This window comes from Ictalurus furcatus, chromosome 21, assembly GCF_023375685.1.
Source record: "Ictalurus furcatus strain D&B chromosome 21, Billie_1.0, whole genome shotgun sequence".
Taxonomy (NCBI): Eukaryota; Metazoa; Chordata; class Actinopteri; order Siluriformes; family Ictaluridae; genus Ictalurus; species Ictalurus furcatus.
The window spans coordinates 20,454,015-20,481,514 of NC_071275.1; the positions used below are offsets into that span (position 1 = coordinate 20,454,015).

Here is a 27,500-nt window from a genome sequence, read left to right on the forward strand (position 1 = left end):
CCAATGCACCACTATCAGCACGTAGTCGAACTGCATTGTGGGTAATGTAGGAAACCGTTACCCAAAGGGAAAATAGACCGACAGAGAGCAACAAACAAGTATAAACTTTAAAAAAAAAAAAAAAAAAAAAGCAGACTCAGATTTTCATTATAAACGAAATCTTGGGCACTGTTGAAGATGACGTTAATGATGAACATGAACATGCTAGTGGTTCAGGGAGGGGTTTTCTAAAACAGAATACAGATATTATAATCTTTCTTATTCTTCCCTCTTCCGTGTGCCAGCTTGTGACCGTGCGTGTGTGGGCTGTATGGGCAGTGGTCCTGCTCGCTGTAAGAAATGTGCCCCCGGCTACAGATCCAAGGACCTGAAGTGTTTAGGTGAGATAACAGCTGGAACAATCTCAGTTTTCAGCTCCCCGTTTTCTAAGAGACTGACATTAAACATTAGTGTATAACGGTACAGCAGCAGCGTGAGGGTTCGGTTACTGGGGTGTATCATAGAGATTCAGGACGGTTCCAAAACTTTTTTTTTTGTCTCTGCAGATTTCATCTGATTGCGAATGGTTTGTATGCACGTAAGCTCGCACTGCTGTAATTGTGAAGCATTGTGGGTACAGAGTGGTGTGCTTAGGTCCCCCGATCCACCAGGGGGAGCTGTAACAATGCAAAATTTTGCAAAACTTTCATAAAAAAATCAATGAAAACATTTGCTTTAGGGAATTTAATTACATAAGGGCAAAAAAAATGAGATTTTCTTTAAAATGTCACACAGAGTTTAACACAGCTTCAGTGGGACTGCCATAGAGGTCACACCCCCTTCACCATGGTTAACATGGCGGCCACGCCCCCTTCACTACAGCTGACACAGAGGCCATGCCCCCTTCATAGGGCTGACAGAGGCCACGCCTCCTTCACTACAGCTGAAATAGAAAAAACAAAAAAAGCCCTCCTTCATTAGGGCTGACAGAGGCCACGCCTCCTTCACTACAGCTGACAGAGAGGCCACGCCTCCTCCACTAGGACTGACAGAAGCCATGCCTTCTTTAAAACTAAACATAGGGGATTGATGATGTTTTGAAACGGCTGTAAATCAAGCATTATGCACAACTAACAACGGTGTGTGTTTCAGACATTGACGAGTGCAGTGAGGAGGTGTTGGCCTGCTCCGACATCAACGCTCTGTGTGTCAACACCGAAGGATCATTTCAGTGCCGCTGTGCACCGGGTTTTACACGCAAAGGCACCGTGTGTGTGAGGAACCAGACACCTGGTGAGGAAACACTGTGATCACAAAGATACCTTTAAATCCTGTTCTTTATTATATCACACACACACACATTTTATATATATATATATATATATATATATATATATATATATATATATATATATATAATATTAAACATATAGATATTATATAATAAAGGTGAATTCCCTCAACCTTATGAATCCGAGAAGGTCCGTGTTAACTACTGGAATATTTTCAGTACTACAAAATTCTGATTGGTCAGGAGGTGTTGATTAGTTTTCTATCCCAGCAGCTCTGACTGTAGCGCAGCTGCACATCACAGCTTTATACTAACACACCCGTTCGAATACGCCATCGCTATCACAGGGACCTGATAAGTTTTCTGTAAGGAGTCTCCAGTCTCGGCACTTTGGGGTAAAGAGCGTGACACTGTTTTGTTCCTCATGAAGGTTATTTAGTGAAGAAAAGACGTGAACACGCAGGGGGAGGTACGGTAGTAACGTATAACGCGAACACACCATGAATAAATGACCAGCACCGTGATGTTCTCAGCGTGTGTTGTGGGGTCTCGCTCCAGTCTCCTCCGTTTGCTCTTCTCCAGCAGGAGAGGAACGTGGCTTGTTCGATGATCTCCAGGACGACGAGGTGGAGGTGCTGAAGCAGATGTTCTTCGGCGTGATTCTGTGCGCTCTGGCCACGCTGGCCGCTAAAGGAGACATGATGTTCACCTCCGTGTTCATCGGCGCCGTGGCGGCCATGGCGGGCTACTGGCTCTCGGACAAGAGCGACCGCCTGTTGGGCAGCTTCCTGAAGGGCAGATGAAGTGCGCAGGAGGACAAACCGGACCAGGACTGAGAACAGCTTGGTCTAGAAGAACGCTTGCAGAAAGTGACTTGACTATATGTTAATATTAATTACACTCGCCTAATCTTTTATCATAATCAGTGATTTGAGGGGAAAAAACAGCCATCTGTCACTACAGACCCTTATTACAGATGTGACTGAATAGGCGTGTACGTACATTATGCGTATTGAACATTAATCACATTGGACGTCGTATACCCCATGAACAATTACTGACACAGGCACTGCCTAGTTGATCTGATGCTCTGTTAGAGCCAGATGTTTAAATACCAGTGCATGGAGCTTGGGTCAGCTGTAGATATTAGCATTAGCGATCGCTAGTGGAGTAGGATTGTGAACCGTAGCAAATACCTGGACCACACTGCATTTCAGAAAGAATGTCACTCTTTATTGAATGGATATAAATCAAATGGCCGACACTTAGATCACGACACACACGATAGCAAACACCTGGGGGAGGGGGGGGGTGTGCAGAGGGACAGCGGAGTCCCCCCACGCTTTAAAAACACCGAACATGACATACAGAATTCATGCTGAACTCCTCGAACTCTCACCCAGGATCTAACAGGACGTCCTGTAATGACACACACTCACACACACACACACACACACACACACACACACACACACTCTCCCCCACAAAAATACTCATGCAAGACTCTCTCTCTCTCTCACACACACACACACACACACACACACACACACACGGTACGACATTCGTATTCGTATCGACATTCCAAAAAACCCATGCTAACACACTTTCAGTTATTTGCACAGAACACGGACATACCAGTCTTGAACAAAACCCGGACACGCTGCGATGCGGGGACTGATGCACCATGGGAAATGAAATCCCACGTATCACACGCACGTTTACTCGTTCGGCATGCGGACACTCGCGTGAAGTTTCTCGTTCTGTATCGTCACTGCACATCGTACAGACATTTACATACAGAAATCATACATGTTCCAAATCCTTCAACTATTTTTTTTTTTTTTTTTAAAGAAACATATAAAAAAAAATTAAGTAACAAATAAAAGTAAAAACACAGTCAATTTTAGAGAAATGAGTTCATTAAATAAATAAATAAATAAATAAATACACATACGTAAATAAATAAACATTTTTCCTTATTTTTTTTTTTTTTCTAGCGTTGGTCACAGTGATTTGTTTTTCTTTTATCCATCCAGTGGTTTTGCATTTTTGACATCAAGAACTGAAACTATACAACCAGCGCACACACACACACACACACACACACACACACACACACACACACACACACACACAGTCTTTTCATGTAAGGAGTGTGAAGTGTGTGTACGACGTGTATCTCAACACGCCGTCATATCGTCGGCTCTGTGTGCACGTGTGTGTGTGTGTGTGTGTGTGTGTGTGTGTGTGTGTGTGTGTTTGATATTTTTTAGATTTTATATATTTATATTTTCTACATTACATTTCCCACATACAACATGTTCGTTTTTCATGGTAGGAGATTTGACTCCTGCTTCAAGTATCCAGTTGTTTTAAAGGACCTGAAAACGGAGGATCAGGAAAATAAAATAAATAAAAAACCTTTTTTGAGGTTTTTTTTTTTTTTTTTTTTTTTTTTTTCGGTTTCTGTCCAAAGGTTACACTTACAGACCACGAACACGCAATTGCACAGAAGATCACTGCGTCGTGAGGTTACAGATCCCTCGGACGACCGAGTCGGTGATGACGCGGAGCACGTAGCGTCATAAACACGCCAAGCTAAAGACCGCAGGACTGTGGCGAGATGCTCCAGTGCTCCAGGACGTTCCATCTAGAGCAGTGGTTTGCAAAAAAAAAATAAAACCGTTTTTTTTTTGTTTGTTTGTTTGTTTTGCCAGCTGTATCCCCTGGTAACAATCTTTTACAACACCAAGTCGAGGTTTTAACATGTTTTGTTTTTTTTTTAGAGAAAGAAATCTTAGGAAAAAGACCATGAATACAATAAAAGGAGTAACTCCGTGTTTATCTTGAAACTCGGTGTTTCTGAGTTTTAGTTTGAATTTTTTTAGTAATTAAGCCACGTGTCTTAATCATCGCAGCGGTTATGTCATTTTCCACTTAAGGGGAATTTTCCTCTTCTGTACTGTTTGTTATTTCAGCCACCCGAGAGGTTAGGGGTGACTCTGTTTAAGGAATACTGTTCTAGAGAAACCGGAGCCGTGTTCACATTCTGTTAACAACAAGATTCCTGCTTTCAATTTCTCGCACTTGTCGAACTTTTTTTTTATTTTTATGAGCACGCACGTCTAAGTAGGTTTCCGCGTACGTCTCTTTTTTTCCGCGTACTCTGTTGTAGTTCTGGCTCGTTTTCACCACCACCTTGCCGTGCTCACTCACTCCCCTCGGTCCGTAGCTAGCGTATGCTCAGCTCATGGTTCCCGGTTGCGAAGTGGCAACGTTCGCGAGACTTTATCCGCTTTACCGCCAAGAACTTTCGTCTCTTTGAAGTCACACGTCAAAAAGCCCACATTCACCAGCTTCAGCTGAACGCTCCGGAAGTGAGAAAAGTGTGGTCTCGAACTCCAGACGTGACAACAAGGCATTCCACAGAACTACCGCCTCAAGTTAACCTTCTAGAACAGCGGCGGCTCGTGTTTTTCGGTGAGAAAGACGGAACAATAATTCTAGGATCTACAGCGACAAGGAAATGTGCTAGAAAAACATCCGTAGCTAATATTGTAGAATGGAAAATTGACGGACTTTAGATAACGAAAAGCGAGACGCACTGTAGGACGTGCCGTTCCAGTGCGACGGCAAACATCTGTGAGCAACAAAAAGTTTCAAGAACCGCGCTCCACAGGTACAGCAGGTAAGTAAAGGTTACAAGTAAACGTTCTAAACGCCAGCAGTAGTCTCAGATCGCGACAACATGACGCTTCAAGGGTCATGATCACAAATGAGTGTTCGAGAACAACAGCAGTCGCTAAAGCTCTAGAAGTTCTAGATTCAGCATTGCGTGAACAATAACAGCAGTGTCTCGAAGCGGTCTCGAAGTCAGAAAGAGATACTCTACAACAGCGGCGTGACATGGCGTGACCACCGGGATCGTGTGAATGTTGTAGAATTGCGAAAGGTGCACTGGCGATGCGAAAGAAGAAATCACAGTAACTGTACAAATAGATCTATAATAACAGTCAGGTCTTGGTCTTATTACTCTACAGTGAACAATCAAGCCACCAAAGATGCAGATTCCTCTGGATGTTAGCGAGGAACATCAAGAAAACCAGTTTAATTTTGATAATCCTCTTGCTAAATAGCCACCGAGAGCAAGTCACAGTCAACTGAGCTGCCACAACCAAGCTGGCACGCAAGCAAGCCAACGTCATCATCTCGATGTGCGCAATTCACTCTTCAAACAACGTCAAAGCCTCAATTCATCGGGAAGACGACGCCACAAGACTGCTAACACACGCCTATATTATTCCAGTTTTCTTGCATAGACAAGTCAGAATATTTATTCGTCTTCTGACGTGTTCAGCCGTGTGTTCTTGAGCTGAACAACACCGTTCGCTCGGGAAGGTCACTCAAGGTGAACCTGCGTATCACGTGGCGAGAAGATGATTGCCCAAAGTTCACAGAGACGGAGAGAACATGAAGAGGCGTGAACCTGGTCAACATCCGGGTGCCTATCTGGGAGGGACTCTTGACGTTATTTGTCTAGATAAGCTGCAACAATGGAAGTGCCCTGTCCATCTAGGTTACGCAAGTTCTGCTAGATTTGCAAACGTCCTTCAACATGGAGCCACTGCATTTATTTATTTCTGTTTATTTTTAAATTAACATATTTATTTTGCATAGATCTTCATGACAAGATCTTGCGATGGGCCTCACACGCTAAAGGTTAGTAGTAGAGACACTACAGCACATGGCCGATTTTTCCCTCAGGAAATTAGACGTGTTTTCTACTTTTTATTTCTTTTCTTCCTCTCTTTTTTTTTTTACAATATGCGTTTGTGGGCACAACATTCTGAACACCACTTGATATATGCCCGTGTATGGATCTATTTTGTCCAGGCACCAGCCACTATGTACGACAGGATTAGTGATTAGGGTTTAGGGGGTCGTTGTCAAGGCAATCAAGGACGGTACAGTAAGGGAAGAAAACAACCTCTAATGAGATACTCAGGCCTTTACCTTTTGACCTTTTGACCTCCGAGCTCATCGGTTCCTGAGCACTCTGTGCTTTATCATCCACTGTCTATAAGAAAAAGGGGCTTAATTATCTTCCTGGACTGTGGTCATGTGGGTTGCATGACTCTTTGACTTCACATAACAGCAGTCAGATCATTTTGTTCTGATACGAGTATACGGTGAGTATCCAAGCACCCAACGTGAAGGATCACAGACATGAACCTTGACCACTCGAGTGTCTCTCGATTAATAGCAAAGCAACGCATCATAACAGGACACCAGTCAGTGTAGCGATGGCTGTTTCCATCCATGTTTAGGCGTAAAGCACCAATAAAAGCACCATTAGGAATAAAACCCTGGAGGCGGGTAGGAGATTCTATTTCCTTTGTTTTAAGCCCATTCTGGTGATTTACCTCATGATGATGGTGGTAAAGATTTGGCCGAACACAGCAGCTCAGAGTCGATGGCAGAGGAGGTGCATAGGTGCGTGGTGTAACACAAAAATCCAAGACTCCAATGAGGAACATGAGCAGAAAGAGCAACCAATACAGATGACATATTGATTATAGAGGCACCCCCTGGCAACAATCGGAGGAAATCATTCACATAGCCAACTACAAAACGTAACTGACCATCCCGCTTCCGTACAAGACTAAACTATAAACTGGAAACTTGATACGGTCGGATAAAGCCAGCTCGCTTGAGTTAGCTTGCTGTTGAGTAAGCTAGCAAGATGTCACAACAATGGGCTCTCATTGGAGTACCATACAGTAAACAAAACATAATTAGCTAGCTAGCTCATAGCACCCAAAAATAAGGTACTAAATAGAACTGTCTAGCATTTGAGTAACTAAAGAGAAACTGCCAAATAGCTAGTTAGCTTGATAGTTAGTCACTCTCACGGTAAAATTAAGCTAAACGTTATCCGCATCACTAGACGGCTAGCCAGCTCATTACCGTAACTTGGATACGGTCTTCAAGGGTCCGTTTGTAAGGATTATGTCAAGGGTCACACTCAATGTTACATATGCTTTTTCTGACCAGCAAGCTAGAAACAGATTATAAGTTAACCATAATGCTGCAGTGACAGACGATGGTAGATGTGTACTTGATCTAAACTTGCCATGACGTCCAGCTAACTGTCACCAAGAAGACACCAGAAACTTCCCTCAAACTCCTTCCGCAATTTTCTCAACACTATTATGCACTACGATGTTTAGCAAATTATCCTTTTCTAACAAAATGGTACAAATGTTCTACACCGTGGATTTTTTTTTTTTTTTTTTTTTTAAACAACCTCAAACATTATTTTTAAAGTCATGATCACAGAACCTTCTGGCAGTTGACGAAGAGGCATGAAATGATTGATTTTGTTTTTGATTTGGCGGGACCCATCGTCCAGTCAAAGAGGGGGCTTGGCTGAGCAGACAGAGTCACATATAAGTGGCTGGAGACAAGCAGGTGAGAGGGATGAAAGCAGGTCAGCTGCATGTGAGGACATCTTACAGGGTCTTGTTCGAGAAAGGTCCTCCAAAGCAGTGTTTCGATCGGTATTCCATCAGGCAACAGCTGCATGTGTGTCTCCAACATCCAGGCCTGCGTATCTCTCCATCCTGATCTCTTCTCTCATCTGCAAGATTGAAGAAACTTGTACGTGATCTGTGGAGTTCATCAGGCACTCTCGCATTGATCACTTCAGAGTTTATCATTCCGTTGATCTGGGGTGAGGTTAGACTGACCATGGACAGATATACTAGGTATCAGTATCATGGACAAATAATAAATTCATTAGAAAGCCATGGAAATGTTCTAATGTTCTGTCTAGTCCCATGTTTTGGTTGCCCCAGAAACCTAACTGATGTAGCTAACATGATGTAATAACATATGGTGAGCTAGTTAGCTAGTTAACGGCATTAATACTGACTTAGGAGAAACAAACAAGTATACGATGTCCCATATAGGACGACGACTCTGTGTAGTCCTTATCATCTCCTAATAAAGTTATTAATGGAGCACATCGTGTTTGTGACCTCACAAAAACTCCAAAGTTTCATCTATGAGCTGAGGTAAGGAAGGATTCTTATTTGGAGCAAGCCGCCAGCTTTAAGCCTCTCTAGTATTCCTACCTGCTCGGGTGTGAGTCTGCACTCTGGCCTCACACACTCACACCCCTCCTGCTCCTCTTCCTCAGTGTGAAGGCCCCCTGCTGAAGCATCGGTCTGATAGGAGATTGAGTCCGGCCAAGTGGATAATGAATCGTTTCATCTGTATGACATGGCTATGCACCTCCAACTTTCATCAGGGATCATGAGAGAGAGAGCGAGAAAAAGAAAGAATTGTAATTGAACATTTGAATTACATTACTTTTTGGGTTCTCGAATAGTTCTAGAGCCACGACGACTCCACCGAGCTCACTTAGAAAACATACTGAGCTGTGTTCCATTTGTTTTTCATGAGTGAAAATAAAATGCATAAATAGCTAAACCATTGCTTATGCTTATGATTTATTTTTGCATTGATTATCTTATCTTAAAGCAGTCTTTTGTTTTGGCAGTGATGTTCGGTTCAAATTGGATCTCGCACATCAGTGATACAGAGCTAAGATAATGTTAAGTGCCTCACTGACTTGCTTTAGAGTAAGGACAAAAAAAATGTGATCTCACCCTATAAAAGATCAACACAGCTTTGGTTTGGAAATGGTTATGCCCAAATGCCCTCCTCGTCATCCTGTGAGTGGCAGCGTGATGTTAGAAAAGTGAGATGAGAGGTCAGAATGTCAGTGGACAGGCATCTACAATAGAATCTCACAGTCTGAAAAGAACAGAATCAGGTCAAGATCTGAACCCACCGGATCTGGAGTGGGTCTGTGTCCTGCGTGGGGTGGGCCACGGGTGGGGGCACGGTGGTGCGGGGCTGGATGTCGTGGTTGCGGCCCGTGAGGAGCGGCATGAGGAGGGTGGTGGGGGTGTTGAGGGTGTTGAGAGTGTTGAGGATGTTGGGGGTGTTGGGGGTGTTGGGGATGGGGGCCCTGCTGCGGTGGTGGCCCGTGTTGAGGGTGCTGTTGGTGCTGCTGAGGAGGTGGACCAGCATGGGGGTGCTGTTGGTGTGGCTGTTGGGCATGTGGGTGCTGTTGGTGTGGCTGTTGGGCATGTGGGTGCTGTTGGTGTGGCTGTTGGGGCCTGGGTGGGTGTTGGTGGGGGCCAGGTGGCTGGGGGTGCTGGGGGTACGGCGGATGAGGTGTCTGTTGAGGATGAGGGTGAGACGGTAGGGGCTGAGGATGTTGGGGATGAAGGGTGTGTGGGTAGAGGGGTTGCTGTTGAGGAAGAGGGGCATGTGGGTACAGAGGCTGGCCCTGGGCAGGAGGTGCAGCCTGTGGGTGGGGGTGTGGGTGCTGTGGCCCCTGTTGGAGGTGGTGAGGGGGACCATGAGGGTGGTAGTGGTCATCTTCATAGCTGTCTGCCATTAATTTCATTCTGCTCTGGGTCTGTCGCGATTACAAAAACACATTATACACATGATAGATTAATTATCTTTACTGTCATAATCAGATCATTTAGAATAACAGCATCAACAGCATACTTAGTCTCATTTTTTGTGGGTTCCTCTGAATGCTGAGCACGTGGCTCTGATTGTTGTCCAGGTGGTTCTAAGTGCTGTGTCAGGGGTTGAGTGTCATGTGAGTGGTTCTTAATGTTGTGCGAGTACGTTTAAAATGTTTTGGAAGTGCTTCTGTGTGTTCTGCAAGTATGTTGCATGAGTAATTGTGGGGATTTAGTGAGTGTGCAGAATGCAAGTCTTGTACAAGCATTTGATGCGCACGTAGTTCTGAGTGTTTTCTGAGCTTCTGTGGGCTCTGTGGGAGTGTTCCGAGAATGTTCCTGATGTGTTTGTGTTTCAAGCTCACCTGCTGCTTGAGTTGCTGCATTAGTCTATCCTTCTCACGCTTTAATGACATCACCTCCTCCTGGGTTTTCTTCTTATTAGAAGAGGAAAGCTCCAGTAGGGCGATGTTGGCATCCTTCTCACTGATGGCAGCCAGCAGGGCTTGCTGCCTACACACAGGGAGAGTCCCAAAGACAAGATCACGAGAAACTACCCAAGCGTTTTGTGCCGTCAAGACTAGAGCCAGACTAGAAGACTAGACCTGTTGGAAAGCATGAATAAAAAAGGCGCTCACTTCATCTCCAGAATTTCCTCCAGCTGTTTGCGTCGCTCCTGCCGAAGGTTGGTCAGGTGGCCGTCCCTCTCGGCCAAAGACTGCTGGGTCGAGGACAAGCGCTGCTTAGTGGAGTCGAGCTCCTGCCTCGTCTTTTCCAGCACCGTCATCAACTCCTCAATCTGAGAGACGATGTATGCGCGTCAGAGGTATGTGGCTATCAGTGCATGCTACAACACTACAGTTCTCTAGAATCTGGGTTCAAGATGTTGCATTGAAAGCTGCGCACACACACACACACACACACACACCTTGGCGCTGTCCATGGGGTTGTCCTTGCGAGGGTCTGGCAGGATGCTGCTGCCCTTTTTCTCTACTTGCTGGCCAAGCTTCATGCCAGGACCCTTTTTGTTCTGGTCTTTGCTTTGCCTGAAAAGTCAGGAAAAGGTAGAAAAATGACAACCATCAGCAGGGGGCGTGGCTGGCCCACTCAAACCGTCCACTCATGACGTGCCTCCTTTTCTGACTTTTATGGTGCTTTCTATAGGTACTAAACACCACTGGATATCAGATCAGTAATTTTACCCCTACAAAATGGCGTTAATGGAGTTAATAAACGCTTAAACAAATTACAAGGACTCACCTTGGTGCAAGACTGCAGGACAGGAAGTGGGGAGAATAGAGAAGAACAGGAGAAAAGAACAAATTAGAGTCATCTTAAACACAGCTGGAGAAAACAGAGAGGAGGACAGAGATTCAAATCAGGTCCTGAAGAAGGTAATGCAGGATGCTTCATCATCATCATCATCATCATCATCATCAGTTTGGCCTCACAAAGCTTGTGAGGACCAACATGCAGTGGCCTAATCAGCCCAGCCAGGACAGTAGCAAGGGAACAAGGTTGCTAGGGAACAAGGGTGCAACAATTAGACCAAAATAAAAGTAGTCAAGGACACAAGACTCTGTTTGATTTTGAGTAGAAAAGCCATTTGGGCTTTAAAGGAATAATGCACCTCCAAAATACTAACATGGCTAACGCTGGAAAAAGGTTACTAACCGGAATCAGTTAGCATGTCTGCAAATGTTAAGTATGCTAACTGACTCCTGCTAGTTTCCATTTACTTTTAGCGACGTTAGTATTTTTTTATTTCGGTGACGTATTCTTTTAACGCTGCAAATTAGGGGGAGGCGCCATTCAATGCAAAATGAGAGAGAGGGGCGAGAGACAGAGGTTTAAAAAAAAGGAGGGGAGCTGATGAAAGGAAAAGAGCAGAGACAAAGTGTTGGAGATAATGGTCAGGACTGGATATGACGCAAATGTGCATGAATCAGTGAACGTCATGACATCAGAAATGAGGCACTGCATCTTTGGGGGGAGGATCCTTACACATCAGCTGACATTCGGTGTATGGGAAAGAATGCTTTGACACTCTGACACAAAGGGAAAGCAGGACTGATTACACCAAAATCCAAAAAATAAATCCAAATTACACCAGAAACAAACAAAAGAAATCTCACAGACCACAATGTCTTTTTATGCAGTAATCAAGATGCACATTTTCCATTATATTTATGTTGTAAGGGTCAGTGGATGTTCAGCAGCTGCCCAGAAATAGCATACACGATGCACCAATCACAGAAAGGCAGTCACACAGAGCTAGTGAGAGAGAAAGAGAGAGAGAGAGAGAGAGAAAACAAAGCAGAAAGACATGCAGAAATGCAGGCAGACAGACAGCCAGGCAGACAGACAGCCAGGCAGACAGACACGCAGGCAGGTGCAGCCGAGCCGTGATTCAGGGCAGAGCACTCACTTTCCCAGGAAGTCCCACACCATGCCCCCAATCTGCTGGGGGGCAGCGGACACTGAGGGGGCGGAGTCAGCAGGGGCTCTGCCCCCAGGGCGGGGCATAGAGGCAAGGGACAAAAGGGGCGAGGACACAGGTGGGTGGAGTCATGTATGTATTGGAGGGGATAAGCATCAGATGCAGAGACGAGAAACGGAGAAATGGAGATGGACAGTCGTATATGAGAGCACGCAAGGGTGGAAAATGTAGAATGAGTGAAAGATGAGAAGAGAGGGAAAGAGAGAAAGAGAGAGAAAGAGGGAGAAAAGGAAGGGGATTGCGAGATTTTAGAGGACAAATATATGACAGGATGAGGGGAAAATGAGAGAGTGGGAGAAAGAGAAAGATAAAGAGAGGGCAAGCCAGCGGAAAAGAACAGAAAACACAATACACACTGAGTTCAGACACTGAACGCTCGGACAGAGAAATGCAACAGCAGTCTCTGGGGGACAGAGGGCGCTAGTGAGCCTGAGAAAAATCCTCTCACTTTCCTGTCTTGTTTTTTTTTTTTTTTTTTTTTTACACATGGACCGAATGCTGTTTTCAACATGCTCACGCTTCCTCACAACTGGTGGCGTACGGCAAAGGATGAAAGAACTAAACGAAAGTGACACGAACGACCATTTGTTCGGACTGATCTCAGAACAAGTCTTTTTTTTCCAGCCAAACAATGAAATTTTTTCTTGCATCAGAACGTCCTTTCCATTTGAGAAACATCATCACCTAAACACAAACTTTCCGCAGCTGGATTTTTGATGTTTGAAGGGAGCAGAAATTCAGACCGTAACACTGATCTAATCTGATCTGAAGCAGTACAAAACTCCTAAACTTCACAGCTTACCAAACTGTTCCAGTTTTAATGCCAGAGTCTGAAAGTGTGAGAGCGACAGCATGGCGCGGTGACGGCTGGCGTTTAGAAACGCTTCACCGACAGAGCTGGGAATTAACGGTGTCAGTCGACAATCGTTTGGTCAGTTCTGTTCTCACTGGCTCGCATTTAATAAACTGCTAAAGCTCCTCATTTCACTGTGCGTACTGGTTTGGTTTAATGTCTAATTACATCACTACATCAGGAACTACATCACTGTGCTCTGAAAGTCACAGTCACATGAAACCCACCGTGATGTAAATAACTATAGTATTCAAAAATGTAAATAAAATCACAATTCACCCTAAAAATAAAGCTGTAAAAAAAATGGGTTTAATTTAAGCAGCACTGTGACGAACAACAGAATAGAGAAATCATTTCCCCAGAGAATCTCAAATTCAATGTATTCGAGTAAAAAAGCCAGAAATGTCAGCGTCCTCACCTCTCCAGCTCGGCAATCTTCTTGTCCTTGTCATTCTTCTCCGTCTCCACGTCACGGAGGATATCCAGCAGCCTCTCGACCTCCGTCTGTGATTTCCCCGACTCCTCCTTGTAGAAGGCCACCTCCTTCTCGAGGAGCTTTACTCGCTCCATGTAGTCCGGGTTTCCTCGAGAACCCTGCTGGACCTCCACCTCGTGGGCTTTCTGGAGAGCGAGCACAACGAGTACGGATGACTAGTCGCGTTAAATCGAGGTGAGTGGATGTCGTTCATACGATGTCGGACATTCCTGTGGATATCCGGAGATCCGGAGATGTTCTAACAACTCACGTGTAAGTCAACGGACCATCTAAACTAGACTATTGGACTGTTTACACTGGGATGCGGATCATAAGCACTGCTACGAGAGCATCCGAGCAGTCCAACAGCTATCTGTTTTGGGTTGTAACAGGGTTAATTAATAAGAAAACCCAGAACTCACTTAAAGGGAGCGTTTGCACATGAACAACAACAGCATCCACGACTGACGACGACAGACACAAAGGAGTGAAGGACAGAGCACAGAGACACAGGCTGAAACGTCACACCACGATGCATTACCTTACTCTATTACCCGTAAATCTGCACACAGATGTTCCCAGACAGATCGATGTGACAGAACTGAAAGTGGCGGGACGTTGACCGACAGACAAGCAAACCAGGAAATGAGGCCATGCAGACAAGCTGCACTTGCAATGCGTATGTTTGTTTACACGCAGCCTGAGAGGCGAGCAGTCAGGCGTTCCTAGAACTCCGTATTAAAGCTGGGATGATATCGGCAGCGTGTTTCAGGCATGAGGAACCCGTTGCATGGAGCTTACAGTAGGTGATGTGTGTGGTTATGGTACATACTGTAACCTGGATTTCATTAATCTGCCTGGACAGTTCTGGTACCACACTTCTGCGAGTCTAGGAGCCGGACCATTGAGTCATCAGACGTAAAAGGCTCCTAATGAATGCCGTTAAAATGATAGAGGAATAAACATGAAGCCATGCAACAGCTAGAATGCTTCAGGCGATCAGCAAGATACGCCAGAGTTGGGGGTTTACGCTATTTTTGTGATTGGCTTGTGGTGCTGTGATTGACAGGGGAGAGAGATGATACCCCTCCCACCCAGAGATCATGGGCAATTTCACCCCCTTGGCTCCGGATTTTTGATGGCTATGGCGCCATTTGACCTGACAATCTCCCAGTGATCGGGAAAATATATACAGTGTATTCTTAAACAACATGGCAGTCCCCACAGCTGTCACCAGTTTCTCAGTTGTAGTCTCGCAACTTTGCTGGAGCCAAGCTAATTTTGTTGGTTTACAACTGTTACGAAATGCAGTAATGCTTCCTCGCGTGTGTGTGTGTGTGTGTGTGTGTGTGTGTGTGTTTCCTCATGCTTTCAGCACGCGCCGTGTGTGTGGGTCCTGAGAGACACTTACAGGGTTGTTCATCTGATTGAACAGCTGCTCGGCTTGCTGCATTGCAACGGCGAGGAGGAGGAGGAGGAGGAGGAGGAGGAGGAGGAAGAGGGGAGGAGTTAAACAGATGACGAGGAGGATGGAAAATGAGGAAGGGAGACCCAGAGAAACATTGTTAGGTTTAGCATTAGCCACTTTTTAGGACCAGGTACAGTATAAGTTGCCTTTTTTTTAAAGAAATCACTGATCCAGGAACAGCCTTATATTCTGAAACCCGATCTGGGCCGTTATTAAGAGAAACGGCAAAAACCGATCTCGGATCAGTGGGGCAAAAAAAGAGCAACATACTAAATGAGAAGACACAGGGGGACATTCAGGGGGTAGGGAGGAAGGATGGAGTGCAGATTACAGTAACTGTCAGGCCGAACATGGCCCAGGGGTGGGGTCTTAGTGGCCTGTTATATTACGTAACATGAGGACGATTTTATTTCAACTCGTTTTCTGGAGATTTAGCAAACAGGCAGGAAAACCAGTAAACCTTTCCAGGCTTGACTTGAACAGTTCTATCCAATGCACCTATTAATCTACAAAAGTCCAAGAATTCGGCTTGGTCTGATTAATGGCATACCTTCTGCAGCTGCGTCTCCAGCTTACTGCACTCCTCCTTCTTCTGCTCGATGGCGATCTCCAAAGATTTCAGCTTGGAGTCTTTCTTCAGGCCGGATGAGGCCAAAGAAGAGGCGTGTTCTTTCAGATCTATTAAACTCGACTGGAGACGGAGGGAGAGAGAGCACGACGTTAATGAGCAGATGGTAAGCTAGGAAAACATCCTGTAGAGCGTGCACACACACACACACACACACACACACACACACACACTCTGACATTCACCTCTTTCTCTGTGAGTTCCACCTGCAGATTGCTGACCTTCTCCTTCAGGTCTTTGTTCTCTTTCTTGTACGAGTCGAGCTCCTCCATGCGCTCCCGGTCCTCCCGCTCTCTCTGCTCCTTCAGACGCTCGATGATTCGCTCCTGAGACACAGGACATTCACATTTACATTCACAATCACAATTCACTACACAGAGACCACGCCTCCTTCACTATACAGAGACCACGCCTTCTTCACTATACAGAGACCACGCCTCCTTCACTATACAGAGACCACGCCTCCTTCACTATACAGAGACCACGCCTTCTTCACTATACAGAGACCACACCTTCACTATACAGAGACCACTCCTTCTTCACTATACAGAGACCACGCCTTCTTCACTATACAGAGACCACGCCTTCACTATACAGAGACCACACCTTCTTCACTATACAGAGACCACGCCTCCTTCACTATACAGAGACCACGCCTTCTTCACTATACAGAGACCACTCCTTCACTATACAGAGACCACACCTTCTTCACTATACAGAGACCACACCTTCACTATACAGAGACCACTCCTTCTTCACTATACAGAGACCACGCCTTCTTCACTATACAGAGACCACGCCTTCACTATACAGAGACCACGCCTTCTTCACTATACAAAGACCACACCTTCACTATACAGAGACCACGCCTTCTTTACTATACAGAGACCACGCCTTCACTATACAGAGACCACTCCTTCTTCAATATACAGAGACCACGCCTTCACTATACAGAGACCACTCCTTCTTTACTATACAGAGACCACGCCTTCTTCACTATACAGAGACCACGCCTTCTTCACTATACATAGACCACACCTTCACTATACAGAGACCACGCCTTCTTCAATATACAGAGACCACACCTTCACTATACAGAGACCACTCCTTCTTCAATATACAGAGACCACGCCTTCTTCACTATACAGAGACCACGCCTTCTTCACTATACAGAGACCACGCCTTCACTATACAGATACCACGCCTTCTTCACTATACAGATACCACTCCTTCTTCACTATACAGATACCACTCCTTCTTCACTATACAGAGACCACGCCTTCTTCACTATACAGAGACCACGCCTTCTTCACTATACAGAGTCCACGCCTTCACTATACAGAGACCACTCCTTCTTCACTATACAGAGACCACGCCTTCTTCACTATACAGAGACCACTCCTTCTTTACTATACAGAGACCACGCCTTCACTATACAGAGACCACTCCTTCTTCAATATACAGAGACCACGCCTTCACTATACAGAGACCACTCCTTCTTTACTATACAGAGACCACGCCTTCTTCACTATACAGAGACCACGCCTTCTTCACTATACAGATACCACGCCTTCTTCACTATACAGAGACCACGCCTTCTTCACTATACAGAGACCACGCCTTCACTATGCAGAGACCACGCCTTCTTCACTATGCAGACACTACACCTTCTGCAGTATACAGAGTACAGTGCTTTACTGTACATATTATAGTAAATAGACCCCACAGAAGCAGTTCACCTTCTCAGACAGAGCCTCCTCCAGTGTGGCGAGGGCCGTGTCCGTGTTGGTCGAATCGGTCTGCAGAGACTTCACTCGGTCCTTCAGGTTCCCCAGCTGTTTATCTTTATCTCGCAGCTGCTCCTGCAGGTTCTCAATCTGAGACAGACGCGCAGAAACAGAGAGAGAGAGAAATTTAACACGTGCAGGTTCTCCCATAGCCACAGCTAGCATGTTACTTCTTTAACTCCCATCCCAGGAGACAAACCTTCTTCTGCAGCACATTTATCTTGCGCTCTTTGACCTCCAGCATGTCCTTCATGTCGCGGATCTCTCCAGCGAGTGTGCCTTTCTCCTCGGTCAGGTCCTGCAGCTGCTTGCTCTTCTTATTGAGGAAGGACTCCTTCTCCTCGAGACGCAGCCGCAGGGCATCCACCTGCAACGCCACACACACCACCATCACCCACATCCCATAATATTCCCCTACACAGTACATGGCTAGAAATGTGCAACAAGTCCTCTGTGAACACACTGTAGCTAAAGAATAATAATAATAATAATAATAATAATAATAATAATAATGTGTGTGTGTGTGTGTGTGTGTGTGTGAGACCTCAGTCTGCAGGATAGCAGCTCGCTGCTCTTTGGCTGTCAGAGACTCTTTGAGAACCTCAATGTGCTGCTTGCAGTCTGAGTTCTGATTGTTCAGAGTCTCGAGCTTCGTCTGCAGAGCCAGAAGCTCGGACTCCTTCTTGGACAGCTCCTGCTTCAACTGATCAATCTTGAGGGGACAAAAGAGAAATGAATTGGGTCTAAATTGTATAAAAGACATTTAACCGGAAGCGAAATGTAGCAAGTAGCAATTCAGACGAAAGAAAACAATAATAAATAATAATAACAACAACAACAACAACAAGTTAAAAAATATTATATAACTGCTAATCTACTCAGCAGAAATACAAAAAGTTCAAATAGATTACAGTTTTTATGTAATTATATATTTTAATTAACGGCTGCGGTATAAGAGGAATAAAACCGTCTGGAACGTGGTCTGATTGGAGAAATAATCAGCTTTGTTAACTGCATGGTAACAGGACACAACCGTACTCGTCAGAAACCTGGCTAATGTGAGCACTGGGTACAAATTTACTAACTAATTCTATATTATTTACCGCTTCAATTAACACGAATTAAAGTAAAGTTTACGAAACGCTTCGATTTACATTACGACTGAGCCGACTCCAAGACGAAACATTACATGTAAATACAAATGGACTATATATATATTATATATATTTATATATATATATATATATATATATATATAAGCGAAAGGTGCAACTGCAGTTGTATTTCCTCCATGTTTCCATTCTGAACACCACACACATCAACACAGCCAATAATAAGGATTAGCCACGTTATCTGCATAAAACGGAGAAAATCTTGATTTAAACGCTCACCAGACTAATGGCTTTACGAATCATGAATCGTGGATCAGGGTTTGTGAATCGTGACTCGTGAATCACTTGCAATCAGGTTCAAACACTACTAAAAACGCAATAAACGGGAAGAAACGGGATTTTCCGGAACGTTAAAGATGACAGGCGGTATTAAACGAACGCGGAGGGCTAATGCCTGTAGACAGAGGAGAGGAGACGAGACGGGCGCAAGGCGAGCGTTTGTGTTTCGACGCGCCTCTCAGCCCGACTGCAGCTCAAACCCTGCTGTAGGGATGTGTGCGGTAAATGAAATCGCGTCCATCATCAGCGCAGCTCCGCTCGCATTAAACACACGCTCAACTATTCATTACACGACAGGGCTTTCCATCCTTAACGAGCCTTTCGCTTAAAATGCAGTAACACTCCAGTGCTCTCCGACGATTCGAACGCGACCCGTGGCTGTATGTAAGCACAGGAGAGTGTGTGTGTGTGGGGGGGGTATTTCCCCCACTTTATATTTATTATTTAATATTTATTTTCCACTACTACCAACAGTGTAGCTCTTCTTTGTCTCGTTATATTCGCAGAGAATATCACAGTCAAGAATATCTTCCCTGAGGGTGTAGGAGGGCCGTAACTTTCCTGCTTTCGTTCTACTCGAAGGCTTCCGTATATGGACACGTAGACACGCCCACATTCCTTCCTATTAACTCAAGTAAGCTTTAAGTAAAGAATAAAACACCGCATGTTGTGCGTTTATGAGAAAACAATCGCTGACGGCCGATTCGAATACGTTACCGCTCCAAACGTGATTCTTTTCCTATAACCGCACGTTTCGAACCGCACGTTTTATTCCGCTTGTACCACATCGACCATTACGATGTTTTGTTTTTGTTTACTAAGACACGACACGTCATATTTTTGTACTCTTTTGTACTTAAGTGTTAAGTTAGTTCCTGTTCTCGCGTACGTTCTAGCAGCTAGAAGCAGTGGTTCCCTCACCAGCATCTCTCTGTTCTCTCTCTTTAAGTTAAAAAGACAACAAACAAAATAAAAGACCCGCAAAGAAGCGTAAACTCCTCGGTCCGTACACTCAAGGCTCCGTCCATAAAATGTTACATAAACATCTCCTTACAGAAAACGTCACCGTACTGACAGTACGAGTCCCCATGAACGAGCTGTTACTATAGAAACGATGATGTTAATATAAACCTGCGATCAGCAGCCGCGCTACCGTCAGAGCTGCTGTTATAGCGAATGAATCGACACCTTCTGACCAATCACGATCCAGAACTCAACAGCTAACGGCTGAAATCAGGAACTCTTGGTATTATTAGCGTGCACATAAACGCACAGACTGTGCTAGCGAAATCGAGAACAAACGACAAGCCTCAGAACCCCGTGGCGTCAAGCACAAGGAATCTCAGCGGTCGCAGGTAGCAGGTGTAGCGACGCTTTACTGTACCTTGCTCTTCATGAATTTGGAGTGGTTCTTGTACACCTCCATCTGTTTGATCTCCTCCTCGCGGTCCTCGGTGCTCAGCAGGCCGTTGGCCTTCAGCATCTGAATCTCGTCCTCCAGGTCTCGGATGTTCCGCTCCAGAGACGCGATCTTCGTGTCCTGGAGGAATAGTTTGGAGGAGAAATTAGCAGCGCTTGGCTCCATGCTAGTGGACTAATGCACTTTCATGGACTACTCAAACGATATTGAAGTGAAAAAACAAATTAACTGAGAGAGAGAGAGAGAGAGAGAGAGAGAGAGAGAGAGAGAGAGAGAGAAGCCGTGGGTGTTGTGCAGGAAAAGGAGGAACTGCAGTGCAGAATCCTGTTCCTATCATGCTAATGGAGGGGCATCTAAGCGCTGTTCGGTTTGAACCGGACACGCATCCGGTTGCAGATTAGAGAGATACAGAACAGGACAGAGAGACAGAGATAGAGAGAGAGATAGAGTGAGAGAGAGAAGTGTGTGTGTGTGTGTTTCATTCTCGGACTGCAAAACTGCAACAGCATGCTTCTCGGCTTTTTAAATAAATAATAGCACGCCTTTCAGATTAGCCGCGGCCCGTTTCACATTCCCACAGAGCTCTCGGAAAGGGTGTGTCCTTTCTCACTCGTTCACTTTCTCGCACTCTTCCTCCCTCTCACATATCACAAATTGCTCAGAACCGATGACTGTCCAGATGTGTAACCTTGCCTTGCGTCGATTTACTCCGGCGCGCTCGGAGTGAACGCCTGCCCGGAGAGCAGAAGAACAGCACGGCTAACTAGCAAGTTGGTGAGATCGCGTTACGCTAGCCGGCTCATTTTAACAGCAGAACGATAAATCTAGCAACGCGACTGCTAGCGGACAGACAAACGCTTTGCATAGACTTGTGCTGTAAGTTCGGAGAGGCACAGTTTGATCCGTGAAACCTTCATGCAAATGTGGCGTGGTGAGGAGAATTATGGGATTGCCTGCATCAGGGAAGAAGTTTGCTCACGCACTCGATTTTGCCTTGAAATATGGACCGAAAGTAGAAATACGGTACCTCTAAAGGCACAGCCATCTGGAAGCAAGCTTCTTTCAAATCACGTACGTGCGAAATGCTGCCCAGAAGCGCTGCCTGCCCCGGGAGCTTCCTTTGGATTAAAGTCTAATCCATCTGGCTACCCTGTTTTCTCAGCGTTTTTGAGAGGACCACGCAGCTTGGACAAACCCTCGTGATTGAAGAAGGCCCATACTGTTGCTACAGTTTCCTTCCAATTTCGTCAAAGTGAGCGTCCGATGCGCGCACGCTGTATTTACAAACAAACCGCAAATATATTCAGAGGAGAAAAAAACTGTTCTGCAGCGTACCCTTTACGTGCAAACACTCAGCATCAGCATCCCTGCCCTTCCTCTCGTCTTGTCTTCTCTCCTCTCCCCTTCTCCCTCTCTCTCTCTATCTCTCTCTCAGTCTCTCTCTCTCACACACACACACACACACACACACACGCCTGCGTTAGTGGTTTCACCGTTGTAAACAACCCGCTCCTGTTCCCATGGTAACAGCATCAGTTCTCCACCAGTGGCGGGAGGATGAGTGAGAGGAGAGAGGAGAGAGTGTGCGCTACGGGAAACTGGTGCATGATGGGAGTTTACTAGGAGGGAGCGGGCGAGATAACGAGTGCTGATTGGATGGCATGAGATTGGAGAGGCAACCAGTTGGTCATATGGGATTTATTCTGGTGTCACGTGGGTGCTGCATTGGAGCATTCTGGGTATTATTACTCTTCGGGAGTCCAATCATGAAGGTCCTAAAGCATGTGTGTGTGTGTGTGTGGGTGTGTGTGTGTGTGTGTATAAAGGAGCTGCATGAGGTCATGCTTTATTTTTAGAAGTGTATGTAATGGCTCTGCTGGTGAGGAGGTGGCAGCCTAGCGTAGCCAAGTACACACACACACACACACACACACACACATACACTCTTCCATCTAAGCATCCCACAGAGCCCTGATCTTCTTCTTCCTTCTGTTTCTTTTCCACGCCCTCATTATAATTCCGTTTGTTAGTGTGATTGTTGTTTAATTACACTTCTCATGACTTTCTGATCCGGTGATCAGGTTTTCGGTTCGCGCGCTCCAGCTTCACTCTTACCTTCATCTCTATGATGGTTTGCAGGGCTTTGGTTTTGCTCGGGTCCTGGTGCAGCTGGTTTCTTCGGTGAAGCTCCTGAAAATAAAGGTCAAGGGTCAGGAAACTCTACGAATGTTACATTTATTTATTTTGGAGATGCGCTGATACAAAACATCTGAATTAAAATACATTTTAAGAAACAACAACAAATCTCTAAGGACCTGTTTGGAGACCTGCTCCATTCTGATGGACCTACCTGATCCATCCTGATGCCCTACTTCTGGTTAGAGTTCTCATCAACTGGAAATCACTCACTGATGCCGAGGATGGCCCCACATCTCAAGATCATTGAGATTGAGATTCGGGACAATGTCCTCTGTTAAAAGCGTTATACAGATAGAACTGAATTGAATTGAATGCAGTGGAGTTGTTAAGGGTTGCAGATTGAGGTATGCATCGGGACTGGGATCCCACGAGACCCACTGAAGGAGGAAATGCATTATCCTGGTCACCAATTTGTATAACACTAATAACCACAGTGTCTGCAAGAGGGGGCAGGACCATTCAACAGTGTCTGCAGGAGGGGGCGGGATCAGTCAACAGTGTCTGCAGGAGGGGGCGGGATCAGTCAACAGTGTCTGCAGGAGGGGGAGGGATCAGTCAATAGTGTCTGCAGGAAGGGGCGGGATCAGTCAACAGTGTCTGCAGGAGGGGGAGGGATCAGTCAACAGTGTCTGCAGGAGCAGGTGGGATCAGTCAACAGAATCTGCAGGAGGGGGTGGGATCAGTCAACAGTGTCTGCAGGAGGGGGTGGGATCAGTCAACAGTGTCTGCAGGAGGGGGCGGGATCAGTCAACAGTGTCTGCAGGAGGGGGTGGGACCATTCAACAGTGTCTGCAGGAGGGGGTGGGATCAGTCAACAGTGTCTGCAGGAGGGGGCGGGATCAGTCAACAGTGTCTGCAAGAGGGGGCGGGACCATTCAACAGAATCTGCAGGAGGGGGCGGGATCAGTCAACAGTGTCTGCAAGAGGGGGCGGGATCAGTCAACAGTGTCTGCAGGAGGGGGCGGGATCAGTCAACAGTGTCTGCAAGAGGGGGCGGGACCATTCAACAGTATCTGCAGGAGGGGGCGGGATCATTCAACAGTGTCTGCAAGAGGGGGCGGGATCAGTCAACAGTGTCTGCAGGAGGGGGCGGGATCAGTCAACAGTGTCTGCAAGAGGGGGCGGGACCATTCAACAGTGTCTGCAGGAGGGGGCGGGATCAGTCAACAGTGTCTGCAGGAGGGGGCGGGATCAGTCAACAGTGTCTGCAAGAGGGGGCGGGACCATTCAACAGTATCTGCAGGAGGGGGTGGGATCAGTCAACAGTGTCTGCAGGAGGGGGCGGGATCAGTCAACAGTGTCTGCAGGAGGGGGTGGGATCAGTCAACAGTGTCTGCAGGAGGGGGTGGGATCAGTCAACAGTGTCTGCAGGAGGAGGTGGGACTGGTCAGAATTCCTTTGGGAGTGGGCGGGACTGGGAATATAAAAACATTCCTGTGCAGAACTCTATTCGCAGAACAGCCTTCAAACTGTGAACTCTCTGGTCACTGGGCCAGAACCTTGTGGGGTTTTTTTCGTTTTTGTTTTGTCCTCCAACCTGAATTTTTCCCAATTTAGTTACCGATCAAGGCTGGCGAAAGCGAACAGAAGCTTCGTGTAATCAAAACAAAGCAAACCACCAAATATTCCCAGGAAAACAAGACCCCTCCTTCCCACTGAAACTAGTTTCTGACAAAGTCTAACCCAGCCTTCATACCCATGCTGTGATTATACACATCTGTCTCAGGTCATTATCCTCCTTCATAACAGGTACATGATCACACACCTGTCTCAGGTGAGCGTACCTCTCTCAGGTGAAGGTTCTCTTTCTCCTTCTGGTCCAGTATAACCTCGAGGTGGCCGAGCTGAGCCTCAGCCTCTGCAATTCGTCTCGCCCTGTCCTGCTCCTCCTCCTCCGAGGCTCGACCGGTCACCGGAGGGAGCCCTTTGCTCTGCAGCATCTCCAGCAGCTTCTTGATGGACTCGTCCCGGGCGCCCAGCGTCTGCTTCTGCGTCTCAATCCTCAGCTCCATCTCCTCCAGCGTCTTCCTCAGCAGGAAGAGCTCCTTGGCCTGGCGGTCGTGTTCGGCCTGAAGGCGGCGGAAGTTCTCCTCGGTCAGCTCGATGGTGGTGAAGTGTTCCGCTCCGGCGGGTCTGGAGTTGCTCTCCTGCTGCAGGAGGTGGTTCAGGTCACGCTGTGTCCTCAGCTCATCCTGAAGAGCCTGAATGGTCATCTGGAGATGCTGGAGGAAAGAAGAGAAATGCGCTTCAACAGAACTGAGGCATATAATCCTCCGAATACGGATACACACTGACATATAACGATGAAATAAAAGTACAAATATTTTTCAGTTAGTTGCATGACACATTAACTCATGCGATTTTCCAGGTGCATGTGAAAAAAACATTTGATTATTTTTGAAATGATTTTTTAAATCTTGTTATTGGACGTTAAATCCCTTCAGCGCATCATTGGAATACTTTGCATTTATTACCTTCACAGCTAGAGAAGGACATTGTATGGCGGCATCACTGGACTGAGGTGTGACTGTTAAACCTGTCTCTGAGGAATCCTGGGCTGAATTAGCACCTGAAGGAAGCCACTAATGAGAACGTAGGCTTTTAACCGCGTGGCTTAATCCATGTAGTGCGTTTAGGGCCTGCGGCAAAACTACTAAATATACCAGACGAGCGTTAGAGCTGAAAGCGGAGCATGCGGAGCCGTCCTGCTTTCCGCTCCGGTCTTCCGCATCGTCTGCATCGTTCCGTCTCTCCCGTCTGTTTTATTTCGATCAACACGTTTCGTCCTCACTTTCACTTCTGTCTGTTCAGGGGTTCGGAATGGAAACGCGGCCCCGGGCGCGAGAAAGCCGCCGTCACGTTTTTATCCGCTCTTACAGGCGACCGATCACGATCACTGACGTGCACTTCTGTTCTTTTATCAGAGTTATTATTATATTTTATTCTTTTTTTTTTCCTAGTTGGTGTATTATATTTCTGTGCTCTCTCTCTCTCTCTCTCTCTGTCTCTCTCTCTCTCTCTCTCTGTCTCTCTCTCTGTCTCTCTCTGTCTCTCTCTCTCTCTCTCTGTCTCTCTCTCTCTCTCTCTCTCTCTCTCTGTCTCTCTCTCTCTCTCTGTCTCTCTCTCTCTCTCTTTCTCTCTCTCTGTCTCTCTCTCTCTCTGTCTCTCTCTCTCTCTCTCTCTCTCTCTCTCTCTCTCTCTCTGTCTCTCGCTTTACATCTTTATTATTTAATGCTGTTTTAATCTCAGGTCTTTATTTCTTGTTCAGCTCATCCACGTCCACACTCTCAGCTTTTTTTTTTCCCGTCGTGATCTTTATTCACTATTCTTAATTGTTTCGTTTTTCATTTTCTCTGCTTTTACATTTTTATCTACTTTTTACTCTTTTTTTTTTCATTACTTTTTTGTCTTATCTGTATAATTATTATTTCCTTTTATAAACTGCTTTATCGTTCCAAACGCTCGGGGATCCGTTTTTTTTTTTTTGTGTGTGTGTTTTTTTTGCTTTTGTTTTCGCTTGGTCCAGATATAACGCGTGTGATATAATTGCTCGTACGGTCCTGCCTCGTCCGGCTCATCAGTCTGATGATCCTGACCGTCCTGCTTCTCTGTGCTTTTCCGGCTGTATTTCAGCTCCAGTCTATCAGACACTAGAAAAGCAGACTCAATCGATTATTTCCACGGTGTTTCTACCACTCTAAGAGATGAGACATTTAAGATAAAAGCACCCAGGAAGAATTTGTACCAGGGCATGATGGGGGGGGGGGGAAAGCTTGTGGGTGGGACAGGAGAGGAAACGGGAAACATTCTTCAGTTTCGCTGAAACACTGATCCAGGATCAGTTTTCGGCAAAGTTAAGGAAAGTGAGATTCTTAGGCGAACACGTGGAGCATGCAGCAAGAACACACACACACACACACATACACACACACACACACACACACACACACAGAATCGTACACTGTACAGACACACACTTTAACACTTCACACAAACACACACAGAGCCAGAGCAGTGTTATGCAAGCAGTGTAACACACCTTTGTCCTGCGAGCGTCCATCAGGTGCTGATGGGAAAGATGGAGAGTGTGAAAAGCGTCAGAGCAGAAAATCACCACACACACACACACACACACACACACACACACACACACACACACACACAGTGAGGACACCGAGAAGCGTGTCTGCACGATCTGACCCGAAAACATCGCCTCGTGATTAACCTGTGCGTTATAATTATAACGAGCAGAATGAAAAGCCTACACGCTAAAGCCGGATTCACACCGTAATCATTCTTCTAATCGATCACACGCCTGTGTCAGGTGAGCGTACCTCTCTCAGGTAGAGGTTCTCCTCCTCCTTCTGGTCCATCATGACCTCGAGGTGGCTCCGCGAGACGGAATTACGCCAGGTTTTGCTGTCATGGTAGGACAACAGTTTGGCTGCCGATCCCAGAACGCGTCACGTGACCAGAAATGGCTGACGCGAGAAATTTCCGATTACAAATCCCACCAGCTATTCTATTCTGCGACGCTCGTCTAAAATCCACCGACGGGATGACGGCAAACTCCACGACACGGATTCAAATACGGCAGCGGTGACGGCGATAAATACAACACGCTAATGGACAGGCTAATCGATGGCGTAAGCAGGACGAAAGAAAGTTATTTTCTTTAATCTACATATAATCTGACACGCGTCATCGCACGGCCTGCTGTAGAGTTCGGGTGAGATTGCCTTGGGTCTTAAAACATATCGCATTTAGGGCTTATTTTGCGTATTTCTGACATATCAGTAGTCTCTCTTATGACGTTATGAAGCTTTCATATAAATAGCACGTATACAATGATGTCGATTTTTCTCCGATTTAAGAAGCGAACGAATGAAACGTCAATCAC

At 46.0% G+C, this 27,500-nt stretch overlaps 2 protein-coding genes across 3 annotated transcripts in view; one reads left to right on the forward strand and one right to left on the reverse strand.

The window, feature by feature from the left end:
- The window catches only part of LOC128625319 (protein disulfide isomerase CRELD1), a 10,689-nt gene extending 5,385 nt beyond the window's left edge, over positions 1–5,304 (forward strand). Inside the window, exons 4-6 of one of the 2 annotated variants that reach the window (XM_053653531.1) lie at positions 285–380; positions 1,132–1,272; positions 1,853–5,304. In XM_053653531.1, coding sequence (XP_053509506.1) covers positions 285–380; positions 1,132–1,272; positions 1,853–2,073 — 458 coding nt within the window. In that variant the 3' untranslated portion in view covers positions 2,074–5,304. The remainder of the gene's footprint in view (positions 1–284; positions 381–1,131; positions 1,273–1,852) is intronic. The other variant, XM_053653532.1, reaches the window with a different exon arrangement.
- A 2,525-nt stretch (positions 5,305–7,829) lies between these two features.
- Positions 7,830–27,500, reverse strand: part of erc2 (ELKS/RAB6-interacting/CAST family member 2) — a 32,691-nt gene continuing 13,020 nt past the window's right edge. Inside the window, exons 2-20 of the mRNA XM_053653533.1 lie at positions 26,640–26,666; positions 24,385–24,822; positions 22,517–22,591; positions 20,366–20,521; positions 18,075–18,242; positions 17,730–17,897; positions 17,483–17,620; positions 15,929–16,069; positions 15,666–15,806; positions 13,591–13,793; positions 12,248–12,382; positions 11,080–11,091; positions 10,748–10,865; positions 10,458–10,618; positions 10,185–10,332; positions 9,129–9,764; positions 8,944–9,007; positions 8,407–8,572; positions 7,830–7,910 (exon numbers count right to left, since the gene is read on the reverse strand). Coding sequence (XP_053509508.1) covers positions 8,981–9,007; positions 9,129–9,764; positions 10,185–10,332; positions 10,458–10,618; positions 10,748–10,865; positions 11,080–11,091; positions 12,248–12,382; positions 13,591–13,793; positions 15,666–15,806; positions 15,929–16,069; positions 17,483–17,620; positions 17,730–17,897; positions 18,075–18,242; positions 20,366–20,521; positions 22,517–22,591; positions 24,385–24,822; positions 26,640–26,666 — 2,892 coding nt within the window. The 3' untranslated portion in view covers positions 7,830–7,910; positions 8,407–8,572; positions 8,944–8,980. The remainder of the gene's footprint in view (positions 7,911–8,406; positions 8,573–8,943; positions 9,008–9,128; positions 9,765–10,184; positions 10,333–10,457; positions 10,619–10,747; positions 10,866–11,079; positions 11,092–12,247; positions 12,383–13,590; positions 13,794–15,665; positions 15,807–15,928; positions 16,070–17,482; positions 17,621–17,729; positions 17,898–18,074; positions 18,243–20,365; positions 20,522–22,516; positions 22,592–24,384; positions 24,823–26,639; positions 26,667–27,500) is intronic.